Source organism: Canis lupus, chromosome 1 (genome assembly GCF_003254725.2).
Source record: "Canis lupus dingo isolate Sandy chromosome 1, ASM325472v2, whole genome shotgun sequence".
Classification (NCBI taxonomy): domain Eukaryota; kingdom Metazoa; phylum Chordata; class Mammalia; order Carnivora; family Canidae; genus Canis; species Canis lupus.
Window position 1 is genome coordinate 94,147,653 of NC_064243.1, and position 15,079 is coordinate 94,162,731.

General features: G+C 37.7%; 1 protein-coding gene across 1 annotated transcript in view; it reads right to left on the bottom strand.

Annotated features, from left to right (window-relative positions):
- LOC118350864 (translation initiation factor IF-2-like) overlaps positions 1-15,079 on the bottom strand; it is a 160,117-nt gene that overhangs the window by 103,627 nt on the left and 41,411 nt on the right. The window contains exon 2 of the mRNA XM_049107897.1: positions 10,042-10,448. Within this exon, the coding sequence (XP_048963854.1) occupies positions 10,042-10,448 (407 nt within the window). The remainder of the gene's footprint in view (positions 1-10,041; positions 10,449-15,079) is intronic.

The window sequence follows — 15,079 nt, forward strand, 5'->3', positions numbered from 1 at the left end:
GCTTTCTTTGCAGAGTTGACAACAAAAGCATTTTTTCTGATGCTCAAAAAGTATTAATCTACTTGAGCTAAATCATAAGTATACATAGCACTGAACTCAATAAGAACTACATGCATTAGGCTTTAAAAAGGGTGTGTGTGGGATTTCCACTTCTTGCCATGATGAAGCAACAGCAGAAGACAGGCAGGCAGGCCCAGGATCCCAGAAAAAAGAAAAAAATGGAGTTTCAGGTCACAGTACGATCCCAAAACAGAACTCAGAGGTCTTAGTAAGTTGAGGAGATGGAACCAGAAATTCAGAGGCTAATGACCATCTCTGGTGTGAAATACTGGAAACAGCTGATAGAGAACTAGCGGCATGTGCAGCAGAGTCACCTTGAAGCAGGCAGAGAATCTACCCAAAAACAGTAACCAAAGGCTACAAAAAGAACCACCTGAAAAGAGTAGATCGAAAAACCTCTGAAATAAACAGAAAGATGGCAAGTTTGTACAGAGAAGATCTCCTACTAAACAGGCGATTGGGTACTCTGGTCTTGGAAGTATGTGCTGCCTTAAAAGAGGTAAAAAGTGTCCTAAAGTGTGTTCTGGATCCAATTTAAAACAAAACAAAAGTTTAAAGCAAGTCTTTTTTTTTTAATTTTTATTTATTTATGATAGTCACACACAGAGAGAGAGAGAGAGAGAGAGAGAGAGGCAGAGACACAGGGAGAGGGAGAAGCAGGCTCCATGCACCGGGAGCCCAATGTGGGATTTGATCCCAGGTCTCCAGGATCGCGCCCTGGGCCAAAGGCAGGAGCTAAACCGCTGCGCCACCCAAGGACCCCCTGAAAGCAAGTCTTGAATATAACAAAACAAAAGTTGAAAGCAAGTCTTGAATATATCAAACCAACATGCAAGGATTTACTGAATCCCAGAAAAACGTCCCCCAATTTAAAATACAATAAAAACTTGCACCCAAATATAGGACTCAAATCCCGAAAAGGACAGGTGAATGAGGCACAGTTATAGTTGGATAAGATATTTCTTTCTCAATCATTAATAGTACATGGAGATGAATACATAATGATATAGATAGAGAAGACTTGTGGCAATATAGCTGCTTGAATTAATTCTCACCTATAGAACACTAGGTCTAAAAACAAAATACATCTTTTTATGTACACATGGAACAGAGACCAGGATTATATACTGGTTCTTAACAAAAGTCTTCGTAAATTAAAAAGGACCGACAACACAGGGTATGTTATCTAAATAAGAACAGCTAAATTAAAAATCTATAACATGTTGACTGCTGGCTGGTGCAGCATGTAAGGAGCTCAGAAGTTGCCATTCCATCCTAACAAGTAGAACGTAAATAAACTGAAAAATCAACAAACACTCTTAGACCTATCTCAGCAATCAGGTCATAGGGCAAACGAGCATGCCAAAACTTGGAGAGATGCTTTTTTTTTTTTTTTAAAGTTACAACTACATGCTGTCTACAGAAGACTCACTTCCGCTCTAAGGACACAGACTGAGAGTGAAGGGATGCAAAAAAGATGCTCCGTGTAAATAGAATTAAAAAGAAAATAGGAATAGCTGTACTTAAACAAAACAGACTTTAAAACAAAGACTAACAAGAAACAAAGAAAAAAAAAGAAACAAAGAAGGTAATTATATAATAAGGGATCAATCCAACAAGAGGATATAACATTTGTAAGCATTTATGACCCACACAGGGGTACCTAATAATATACAGAAATTAATAGATCCGATGGTAAAAACAGGAATACAGTAATCATTTGGGACTGCAATATACCACCTACAACAATGGACAAATCATCCAGGGAGAAAATCAATATGGAAACATAAGACAAACTACATGTTATACCAAATGGACTTAATAGACATTTATAAAACATTCCACCTAAAAGCAGCAAAATACATATTCTTCTCAGGTGCACTTGGAAACATTCTCCAGGATACATCATATGTCAGGCCACAAAACAAATCTTAATAAATTTAAGAAGACTGAAATCACATTAAGAATATTCTCTGACCACACAGTATAAAACTAGAAATAAACTGCAATTACTCTAGACAATGCACAAATATGTGGGTATTAAATGACATGCTACTAACCAATGGGGCAAAGAAGAAATAATATGAGAAATCAAAAAAATATCTTGAGACAAATGAAAATGGAAATACAACATGTTAAAACTTATGAGACATGGCAAAAGTAGTTTAAAGAGAGGAATTCATGATGATAAATGCCTACATTAATGAACAGAAAGATTTCATATAAGCAATTTCACTTTACCCTTTAAGGTAATAAAAAAAAAAAAACCAGAATGGAAATAAATGACATAGAAACTAAAAAGACAACAGAAAAGACCAACAAAACTAAGACCTGGTCTTTACAAAAACAAATAAAATAGACAAATCTGCAGCTACACTCATCAGGATACTGAGAGAGAGGATGCAAATAAATAAATTTAGAAATGAAAGAGAGGGGCACCTAGATGGCTCAGCTGGTTAAGTGCTGACTCTTGTTTTTGGCTTAGGTCATGATCTCAGGGTCCTCAGAAGCTCAATGGGGAGTCAGCTTGGGGATTATCTCTCTTCCTCCTCTTCTGCCCCTGCCCTCACTTGAACTGTCTCTAAAATAAATCTTTTAAAAAATGAAAAAGGAGACATTAGAACTGATACTGCAAAATAATACAAAGGTTCACAAAATACTACTATGAACAACTATAATACCAACAAACTGGACAATCTAGAAAATCTCAACAGACTGATTACTAGCAAGAAGACTGAATTGATAATTAAAACCTCCCAATAAGCAAAAATCCAGGGCCAGATGGCTTCACTGGTGAATTCTACTAATCATTTAAAGAATACCAAACCTTCTCAAACTCTTCTAAAAAATACAAGAGGAGGGAATACTCTGAAACCGATCTTAAAAAGCCAGCACTCCTGATACCAAGACTGGACAAGAACACTATAAGAAAAATACAGGTCAGTATCCCTGATGAACACAGACACAAAATTCTGAACAAAACTGGCAAACCTAACTCAGTAATTCATTAAAAGGATCACATACCATGATCAGTGGAACTTATTTCAGGGATGGAAAGATGGTTCAACACCCACAAATCAATCCATATGATATACCACAGTAGCAAAATGAATAAAAATCATATGATCATTTCAATAAATACTGAAAAAAAATCTGACAAAAACCCAATACCTATTCATGATAAAAACTCTCAACAAAGTGGGTAGAGAGGGAATATACCTCAACATAATAAAGGCTATATATGATAAACCTATATATAACATCTTAATCAATGAGGAAAGTTGAATACTTTTCCTCTGAGATCAGGAACAAGATGTCCCCTCTTGCCACTTTTCTTCAACATAGTACTGGAAGTTCTGTCCAGAGCAACTGGGTAAGAAAAAGAAAAGGAAAAAAAAAAAAAAAAGGAATCCAAATAGTAAAGGAAAAAGTAAAACTGTTTCTATTTACAGGTGATATAATGTTAGATGTTCTAAAGACTCCACTAAAACTGCCATAACTAATAAATTCAGTGAAGTTGCAGTATGTAAAGTCAATATTCAAAAATCAATGGTTTCTATATACCACAAAAGGAAAGGGAAAGGGAAATTAATACAATCCCATTTATAATTTCCTCAAAAAGAATAAAAATCTAGGAATAAATGTAACCAAGGAGGTAAAAGATCTATATAATAAAAATTATAAGACATTGATGAAAGTAAATGAAAAAGATGTAAGTAGAAGGATATTCCATGGTCATGGATTGGGAAAATTATTATTATTAAAAAAGATCCTAGGGGCACGTGGGTGGCTCAGTTGGTTAAGCATCTGCTTTTAGCTCAGGTCATGATCTCTGGGTCCTGGGATCCATGCTCAGCAGGGAGTCTGCTTCTCCCTCTGCTGCTCTCCCAGCTTGTGCTCACTCTCTCTCAAATAAAAAAACAAAATCTTTTTTAAAAATCCTAAATTTTGTACAGAACCACAAAAGATCCAAAATAGTGAAAATAGTCTTGTAAAAGAACAAAGCTGGACACACCACACTCCCTAATTTCAAATGATATTATAAAGCTACAATAATCAAAACAGTATGGTACTGGTATAAAAATAGGCACACTGACCAAGGGAACAGAACAGAGAGCCCCAAAAATAAATGAACAAATATGGCCAATTAGTTTATGACAAAGAGACAAGACTATACAGTGAGAAAAGGATGGTCATTTCAATTGAAGGGCAATCTGGACAGCTGCATGTAAAATATCAGACTGGACCACTATATTACACCATACACAAAAAGCAAATCAAAATGTAAGAATGTAAGACCTGAAGCCATAAAACTCCTAGAAGAATACCCTGAGTTAGGCTTCTTGACACTGGTCTTGGTGATGATTTCTGGATTTATACCAATGGCAAGAATAAACAAGGGGGCCTACATCAAACTAAAAAGCTTCTGTACCACAAAGAATCCATCACCAGAAGGAAAAGGCAACCTTCTAAATGGGAGAAAATATTTGCAAATAAAAAACTCATATGGGATTAATAATCAAAACTCTTCATGTAAGAACTCAAACAACTCAGTAGCAAAAAAATCCCCAATCTGATAAAAAAAAATGGGCAGAGAAACTGAACATTTTTCCAAAGAAGACATCTAAATGGCCTGCAGGCATATGAAAAGATGCTCCATATCACTCATAATCAGGTAAATGCAAATCAAAACCACAACGAGATTATCACCACACCTGTTAGAATGGCTATCATATAAAAGACAAGAAAAAAGTCTTGGTGAGGATGTAGAGAAAAGTGAAGCTTTGTCACTGTGGTTGGAAAAGTAAACTGGTACAGCCACTATGGAAAGCAATATGAAGGCTACCCAAAAAATTAACAACAGAATTACCATCTGCTCCAGCAATTATACCCCTGAATATATATCTTAAGGAAGTGAAATAACTATTTCAAGGAAGTACCAGCACCCCTTATTCACTGGAGCATTATTTATAATAGCCAGGCATGGAAATAACCTAGGCATCCATCAATGGATAAATGGATAAAAAAAAATGGGGGATATACTTATGTGTATATACATATACCCACATTACATATATAAAATATAACATATCACATATATATATATCACATACATAAATATATATTATTCAGCCATAAAAAAGAAACAAACCATCCATTCACAATATGGATGGCCACTAAGGGCCTTGTAGTAAGTAAAATAAGTCAGATATAGAAAGACAAACACTATCTCACATGTAGAATTTTAAAAAGCCAAACTCATATATAGAGAGAATAGATTCGTGGTTGCCAGACGGTAGAGGCAACCACGAAGGTTGAGGGGGTAGTGGTAGAGGGTAGTGGTAGAGGGTAGTGGTAACTGGGGTGACTGCACGAAGGTGGCAAAAGGTACAAACTTCCAGGTACAAGATAAATAAGTTCTGGGCATTAGAAATAATATAATAAATATAATGTACATTATGATGAGTATAGTTAATACCGCATGTATATTTGAAAGCTGCTAAGAGAATGAATTCTAAAAGTTCTCATCAGGAAAAAAATTCTATGTGAAGTGATGTATGTTAACTAAACTTACTGTGACAACCAATTTACAATTATACATATATCAAATCATTTTGGTGCACAACGTAAACTATTGCAATATCATATGTCAATTATATCTCAGTAAGACTTGGGGTAAAAAGTGGAAAACATCTGAATAGGACTCAAAACCCAGAATTCATGAAAGAAAAGGTTGCTAACGTTGATGACATAAAAACTAAATTTCTTTATGGCAAAAGATAGAAATTATAAACTTGGCCCAAATAGAGCATATTAGAGAAAAATTTTCAATCTACATTGCAGACAAAGGTGAATCTCAAAATACAAGATCAAAACACAAAATAGAATCAGGATAAAGATCATACAATTTTTTTTTAAAAAAGGGAGTGAAAATGGACTCATAATAAAACAACAGTTATCAAACTAAACTGAGATATGACACAAAACAGGTTTTTACCCCATTGTCAAAATTCCTATGTTTGGCAGCATGCTATTTGCAAGGCTACAGGGAAAGTGGTACTTTCCTACTGTTGGTTCCACTTTCAAAATATATCCAGATTCTGGCCACCTCAAGATATCCTCAGTGCTAATTTACTACAATGGATTCTTTCTTGAATCACTTGAATAGCTTCCTAAACTGTCTCTGCTTCAACCAGTGCCCCACTAAAGTCACTTCTTACAGGAGCCAGTGATTCTTCTAAAATGCAAAACAGATCATGTCCTTTCATAGCTCCTAACCCACATTATCACTAGATAAATGAAAAACTATGGTGTATGCAGGGATTGGAAAGCTCAGTATGCTCCAATATCAACTGTTAGCTCTCCTCATGTAGATCTCATACAATTACAGGCAAAAATCCCAGGAAGCTTTTATGAAATAGACAGAATAATTCTAAATTTTTTTTTTGTTTGTTTTTCTTTGACAGAGAGAGCCCAAGCAGGGGAGACAGCAGACAGAAAGAGAGGCAGAGGGAAAAGCAGGCTCCCTGTGAAGCAGGGAGCCCAACATAGGGCTGAGTCCCAGGACCTTGGGATCATGACCTGAGCCGAAGGCAGACACCTACTGAGCCACCCAGGTGCCCCATAGACCACGATTCTAAATGGAGAAGTATAGGACCTAGAAGATACAAAATAATTCTGAAAAGAAAAAAGTTCAAGAACTCACATCACATGATTTCATGACATGTGATATCAATGATAATCAATGATAATCTAGACAGTGTTGTAAAGGCAAAATGAGAGACACAAAACAACATAACAGAGTCCAGAAATAGATGGACAAATACACAGTCAAATGACTTTCAACAGATGCCAAGGCAATTCAATGGAGATAAAGTGCCTTTTTAACCAATGGTACTGGAAGTAATAAAGTTTCATAAGACGGGGAAAAAAAACCTTTCCTTGAACAGCCACAACTTGTATCATAAAAATTAAACTCAAACTGATCATAAATGTAAATGTAAAATCCAATCACTATAAACTTTTAACAGATACCACAGGAATGTATCTGTGACCCTGATTAGGCAAGGATTTCTTAGATGGGACCAAAAACAAAACAACAACAAAAACAACACCCATAAAGGCTGATATTTTGATAAATTTTGATAAATTTTAAATTGATCAATTAAAAATGTCTGTTCTTAGAAGGCAGCATTAAGCAAATTAAAAGATAAGCCACTGGATTAGAATACATTCATAAAACATTCCCAATGAATAACCTGTATCCATAACATCTAAACAACTCTCAAAATTTAGCAATAAGAAAAATTCAATGAGAAAAAAACTGCGAAAGATTTGAGAAAAGATTTGACATTTCAATGCAGAGGAGGTACAGATAGCAAATAAATGAAATGATGCTCAACATCATTAGACATCAGATTAAGTTGAAAATAAAATACCTGTACATACTTAGCAGAGTGGCTTAAATTGAAGGAAAAAACAAAAAAACAAAAAACAAAAAAACAAAAAAACAAAAAACAGAAACAAAAAAAAACAAAAAAAAAAACAACACTACTTCATCCCAAACACTGGCAAGGACTCAGAGCATCTGGAAATCTCAATGGCAGGGCCACCTCAGGAAACAGTATGGCAGTGTCTTATGATGTTAAACCTGCATACATTACAAGACCCAGCCTCCCACGCACTCTTAATCATATTCTTAAGAGAAATGAAGATATGTGTCCATGCAAAAAAGACTGAATAATGAACACTTACAGTGGCTTTACTCACAAAGCCAAAAGCTGGGAACAACACAAATGTCCATCAACTGGTAAATGGATTAACACATCATGATAGATCCACTCATTGGAAAATGGGACAAACTTCTGAAAGATGCAACAGCATGTCTGGGTCTCAACGTATTATGTGGATGAAAAGTGTGATGGCCTTCAATGCCCCCACGTGATCTGTCTGTCCTCTTTTACCCATTCAGCTATGCTGCAGCCATCCTGGCGGGCTTGCTGTTCACGCTGTTTGTAGGCCTCTGGTTTCTGCTGCCTCAGGGTACTTACACTGGCAGCTTCCTTGGCTTTAAGTGTTCTGTAAATACCTGCTAGTCTTCCTTCCTCACATTTGTCAAATGTTTCTTCCAGTATCTTTTCAGGGAAGCTTATCTGATCAATTTATTTAAAATTAAATTTGGTCCTCACAACATGCTCCTTGTTTTATTTCTTCTATGGCAATTATCCAATAATAAAGTCTCTTATGTTTATGATCACCCATCACCTGAATGTAAGTTACACGAGGGCCTAAATCATTGTCAGCTGTTTATGCAGTAACTACCACACTGTATGCAGCACATTAGATGCTCAATATACCAATTATGAATAAGCACTTCACATGCAGGAATACAAATATAACAATGACTATGAAGGACAATTACACAATATTTAATAAAATGAAACTGCATTTAACCTCTGACCATTTTAGCCTATCCTTTCACCCATACAAACATATATAATTATGAACAACCTGAATGTCTTTCAATAGAAAACCCATTAAATAATTAGTATCTTTACATAATAGAAGCCTATGAGCTATATTTTTAAAAATGAGGATGCTTAAGTATCAATGTGGAAGAATGTCCAAATTATATTTAAGAAAAAACAAACTTTAAAGCAAGAATATGTGAATGCTATAACTGTTGGTTAAGCATGGGAAGGAAATTAAAATACATTCATATTTAATTGTGTCATTGTACATAAACAATGGAATGGTATGATAAACTTCCAATGACAATTGTAGAGGACACCATGCAGGTAGGAACAGGGATGCTAGCAGGAGTAGGGCTTCTCAGTATGTATCTTGGAGCCAAATGAATACATTACTTGTCCAAAAATTAAAAAAAAAAATGACAGCTGGGTACGCAGAAGCAGAAAGACCAAAAAATTGGGTACATGTTTCCTTAACTCATGGAATTTCGAATACAATGTCAGCATAAAATCTGAGTCCACCTGAGACTGAAATTCTAGTTTCACATTTGGGCCAACTAGAACATAACTGTTGCATGCTGATAACTAAAACAACATCTTAGCAAGCTGTAATAGGAGGTACTCTACTTATACCAATAAAGGATGCCTACTTGCATCCTAATGTTAAAAGTCAGAATTAATGGTAAACAGTGTAAAAAAGTAAAGCTTAACTTGATCTGAATTTAATTCTACTTTTCTGAATGTATGGACTCTTTATAAACCTCTTAAATCCATCCTAATACAATATGAGAAATGAACAAAATACTCACCCAAGATGTGTTCATTTTCTGCACCTCTTGGGAGATTTCAAGGTTCAGCGGGGTGGACAGAAAAGGAGGGAGTCAAGATCAAGTGCCCTACCTCCCAGCTCCTAAATTCACCTGCACAAAATCTCAGCATCCCTGATGGGCAGCAGGCTCCCTACAGGACTGGGAATATGGACCCTTTAAAACACGTGGAATGACCATGCAGAGCCAACAAAAACTGTCCACATGGAGTCCCTGAAGTGATTATGGGGATATATACCTGCAGGTTTCTACACTTTTTCAACTTAAAAAAAAAAAAAAAATAGAAAAAGCAAAAGATTCAAGTATACGAAAGGACAACCACTTGCTCTTTCATTAATTTTAACACAGAAAACAACAACAACCTCTGGCTCCACCTTTATCCACTGTGCAGTATATCATTTTACCTCCTGCGTTAGCGGACCCGGAGGGCAAAGTAAAAGGGACGGGACGGTGGACACCCTGCTGGCCCTCTCAGACTCTCTAACATCCCACCAATATGAGGCTTAGGTTTCCCACAGGAGCAATACCTGTGCTGCTACTTGGACCTGGCGCCAGCCTGAAGCCTGCCCAGGTGGGCTCTTACCTAGCTCGGAGACGCGTCACGAATCGGACATCATCATCCTCATTTCCAGAAGAGCGACCTGACTCTCTCCCCGGTTACAGGTGGCCGACTTGGAACTTACCTGGTCTTTGCGGCTCCCCCGCAGACTCGCCTCCCGTCAACGTTAGGAACGCGCTTCGCCCTCCCGCTGCGGGGAGCGGGGTTTTCACGGGACGAGCTGCAGGCAGCCCCGCGGGCACCGAGCACCTGCGCCTGACGGGGCTCACCCCACCTGCCCACGGTGACCGCGGGCGCGGCGCGCGCCCGGGCTCGGAAATTCCCAGCTGCCGCGCCCCGCGCGCGCTGAGCCCCGCCCCCCAGCGCTCTGGCCCAGCTGTGCGCAGCGTCTGGCGCGCCCGACCCCGAAAGTTCTGGGACCTCCCCCGGGCGAGGACCCAGCTGCGAGAGCGCGAGGCGCGGCCGGGCAGGTAGGTACCCGCGCGGAGGAAAGGCCGGAGGACCCGTTCCCAGAGTGCCGCGCGGTGATCCCTGGGGATTGGACTACATTTCCCATAGTCCTCTCCGCTCGCCTCCTGAGCTGACGGAGCGATCCTTTTGGCTTTATTAGAGTTTTGGGAAATATTGTGGGTGAGCATCATTCTCCCCACGTTCTTTTAGAGCCGCCAGATAGTCTACATTCAATGTGACCCTTGCAATCCAATGCCGTGCTTGCCCCTGGATCAGATCCCGACTGAAAAAACAGCAGCAACCACCGACTATAGAGACAATTTGGGAAATTCGAATATGGGCTGGGAATTAGGAATATTAAGGAACACATAGTTAGTCTTGTTTGGTATGAAACTAATATGGGAATTACAGAGGAAATATAGTAATTTATTTAAAGGCACGGCTAGATAAGTACTTAGGATTGAAATTATACATTTGTAAATTGACTTTAAAAAATAGCATATATGGCAAATAACCTTTAAAATGGAAGATGGGTGCTTATTTTGCGGTATTCTAATTTTCTGTGCGGAAAGTAGTGCAAAGTAGCAAACAAAATTTTAAATGAGATCTTCACCTGTGTGCCTATGGAGTTCAAGTGGTCAAGAGAAGTCAAAGGACATAAAAATATCTCTTATGATTAAGGATGTGAGATGTATATGTTATTAGAAAATGGAGGACAGAAATCCAATAAAAGACTAACCATCTTTTGACCAAAGGAAAGAAAAAAGGAGGGGAAATGCAAGCACACCTTTCAGAAGTAATTAATGCATAAAAAATGACATAAGCAAATGTTCAGGGAGATGCAAATCATGCAACTTTAATAAAAGACTTTGCAGGATACATGTACAGACATAGAACAAGAGAACTTGAGAACTTCATGTGGGAGAAATGGTGTTGCAAAGCAATGGAGAAGAGTGGAATATTCAATTAACCCCCTTAGAACTTGGCATTAGGCATCTGGAATAAAAGCAAAGCTGCATCTATAGCTCAGAAATTACTAATCACTCTCACAGGGAATCAAAATATGAACATTTGAAAGAAAATTTCAAAATTCTTTATGGAGATGTCATATATATGTATGTATATGTTTATATATGTACACATGTACACATACACACACATATAAAACACCATCTCCTAAAATATTCATCCTCCAGCTTGTCTTAACACCCACATCTTAATGCTCAGCAGCCAGAGGACCCACCAAACCCTTGTTTTTGGCCATGAAGTGGTATTAAGTTTTACATAGTTAGATATATCAGTGTTATTTTTTGACCTTTGGGACTTGTGCCATGTTTTGAAAGACTGTCCCAACTTTAATTTCTTTTCATGTAATTCATATATTCTATACCTAAACTTTGAATATATTTATTTTGAAGTAAAGATTGAGAGATACATATTTATTCCCCAAATTAATTATGATCCCAAGTGTGACATAATAACTCAATATTTCAGGATGCCTGGGTGGCGCAGCGGTTAAGCATCTGCCTTCGGCTCAGGGCGTGATCCCAGGGTCCTGGGATTGAGTCCCATGTCGGGCTTCTTGCATGGAGCCTGCTTCTCCCTCTGCCTATGTCTCTGCCTCTCTCTCTCTGTGTCTCTCATGAATAAATAAATAAATTCTTTTAAAAAATAACTCAATATTTCCCTATGAATGTGAGATATATTACTTTTTACATTTGTATTTGTATATATATATATTTTAATCTGTTATAACTCATTTACTCAGATCTTTTTATGGATTTTATGGTCTATTCCCTTGGTGTATCATTTTACCATATATCACACTATTTGAATTATTGTAGCTTTATTATGACCTTTATTTTAATTTTTAAAGATTTTTATTTATTTATTTGAGAGAGAGAGAGAGCAAGAGTGAGTGAGAGAGCACAAGCAGGGGGCAGAGGGAGAAGCAGGTTCCTTGCTGGGCAGAGACCTGGATGAGGGACTCAATCCCAGGACTCTGGGATCATGACCTGAGCTGAAGGCAGCCACTTAATCAACTGAGCCACCCAGGCGTGCCTTATTATGACTTTTATTATTAAGTAAAGCTAGTCCTTTCTCATGATTAGTACTTTCTCCAAATTTTCCGAACTGTTCTCATGTGCTATTCATTTAAATAAACTTTAACATAATTTTTTAGGGTCCAACCTCTAAAGAAACTTATGTTGAGATTTCAATTAGAATCAAACTATGTTTATGAGTTAATTGGCTAGATATATTTTTATAACTGCAATGACATCTTCCAGTCTAACATCAATATAATTTTTTATCTCTTTAAATCTCTTATCATGAGTTAATAGTTTTTCTTATAGATGCTCATACAGATGTTTACATATGTAAACATTTCAACTAAGTTTACTATTTTCAGTTTGATTTTTGATATGATTATAAATGGAACTTTTCAAATATTTTCTAACAAATATACTTATTTACATATAGGAAAGCTGCCTATTTTTATGCATTAACAGTATTTCTTGCAGAATTCTGTTATTGTTTCACTAGATTTGTATTAGTTATCTTAGATTTCATGCTAAAAATGACAAATTTGCCTGCTTTTTTCCAATATTTGTGATGATTTGTCGTTCTTTAATGAACTAAAAAATAGGGGAATCCCTGGGTGGCTCAGCAGTTTAGCGCCTGCCTTCAGCCCAGGGTGTGATCTTAGAGCCCCGGGATCGAGTCTCACATCGGGCTCCCTGCATGGAGTCTGCTTCTTGCTCTGCCTGTGTCTCTGCCTCTCTCTCTCTCTCTCTCTCTCTCTCTTTCTGTCTTTCATGAATAAATAAATAAAATCTTAAAAAAAATAGTTAAGCACAAAAAGGCTGGTGGAGCTATATAAATTAGAGCTAACATACAGGTTACTAATGGAAAGTGGTCAATATATACATTCATCCAACATACTTTTTGGAAATGTGCTGTATGACACACATCATTTTATATACCACAGTAACAAGGAGAGAATAAAATAAATAAAAACCCCTACTTCAATGGAATTTATGATTGTGGTTGGTGATGGGAATCTATCAATCAGGATCTGAACAACAAATAAGTGTTATTCTTACATCAGACAACTGAGAAAATTTAATAAACTACTCTTAACAAAGCATAGAAAGGGTTAAGGGAAACCAAGAGCGGATGGTGAAGCACCAACTGGTGACAAGAGGAAGACATTACCACCCTCTGAAGGAAAGGGGAGAATATTAAGAGTCTGGCAATAAAGGCCCCTCCATTCAGAGCAAAGATGTTATGTTGAAGAGCTCTGCCATGGCTAGCCAATGGCTCAGCACAGGGAGAGGTGAAGCAAATCTGCTTCTCATCCATCTTCTAATCTCCTATCCCCAGTATACACATTTCTATCTCTCCATTCTGTGCTTGTTCTATCCATACACATTTACTCTAGACCTTTTTATACCAAATTTCCAGCCTATTTTTTCTTAGTCCTCTCTTACCCTTAGGTAAGGAGCCATTGGCCATAAATCAACATTAATATAAAGTTAAGGCATCCCTTCTTCAGCAAATATAGTTAGTCAAAATCCCTCCCCAAACTCTGTGCACTGGGAAGATTTGCCTTCACCCCACCTTTTCAGGGTGACCCTGAAGGTGTGTGGCTGTAAGGAAGCAGCTTTTCACTTATAGCCTATGTTGCCATACCTTGCAGACTTATCTATAAATGGATTTTTCCCTCCTTTGTTAACCCAGTATAGCAAGCTCCCCACAGGACCATAAGGAGAGTTGACAGACAAGGAGTTAAGGAGTAGGCGTAGTTACCATTCAAATGTAAACCACTTACTCAAGCAGTGTACTTACATCTTCTGGTTCTATTTTGGTCAGTCTTGTATTTACCATTTATTTTAACAGAGTACCAGCATCACACACAGAATATAGCAGGTAATGACAGACAAGTTTGGTCACATAGTCTCTCACCATCTCATAATCAGTAATTTAGTTTCTACAAGGGCACAGTATCAAGGTAGAAGCTACTTGTTTTTTTTTTTTTAGGTTTTATTTATTCATAAGAGACATACAGAGAGAGGCAGAGACACAGAAAGAGGGAGAAGCAGGCTTCCTGTGGGGGACCTGATGTGGGACTTGATCCCGGGACCCTAGGATCACGCCCTAAGCTGAAGGCAGATGCTCAACCACTGAGCCCCCCAGGTGTACCAAGAAGCTGCTTGTTTCAATGGAGAATACTCAGCAGCAGCAGAAAGCATGCCTAATCCCAAAACTCTAGGAGTCTGGGCTGTGTTCCTTCTGTGGGCATTACTAGAGGTTCCACACTTGATCTCTGACTACAGAGACCTTTACAATGCTATTGAGTCCAGTGGGTCATAAGGCTCACAGGACAACACAGTTTGCATCATGTTCTAGACTACCTGCAGAACTTTCTGTTGCTCCAAACCCCCCTGAAAAATGACAGCATTATGGGTCATCCAAAAAATAGATCAAAGTAGCTTATCCAAAATTGTTGTAACTTGCCTCCAGAATTTAACAATGCCCATCAAGCCTTTGGCATCATCTATGTGGTGGATTGCAAAAATGCAACAAATTGTTTCTCACTTTTGAGGAGCTATTTGAATATACTCAGACTACTGAACCTCTAGAGACTTCATTTTTATAATAGTTCTTTTACTTTTAAATCCCAATTTCCACTGATTGTTATGAATACTTTT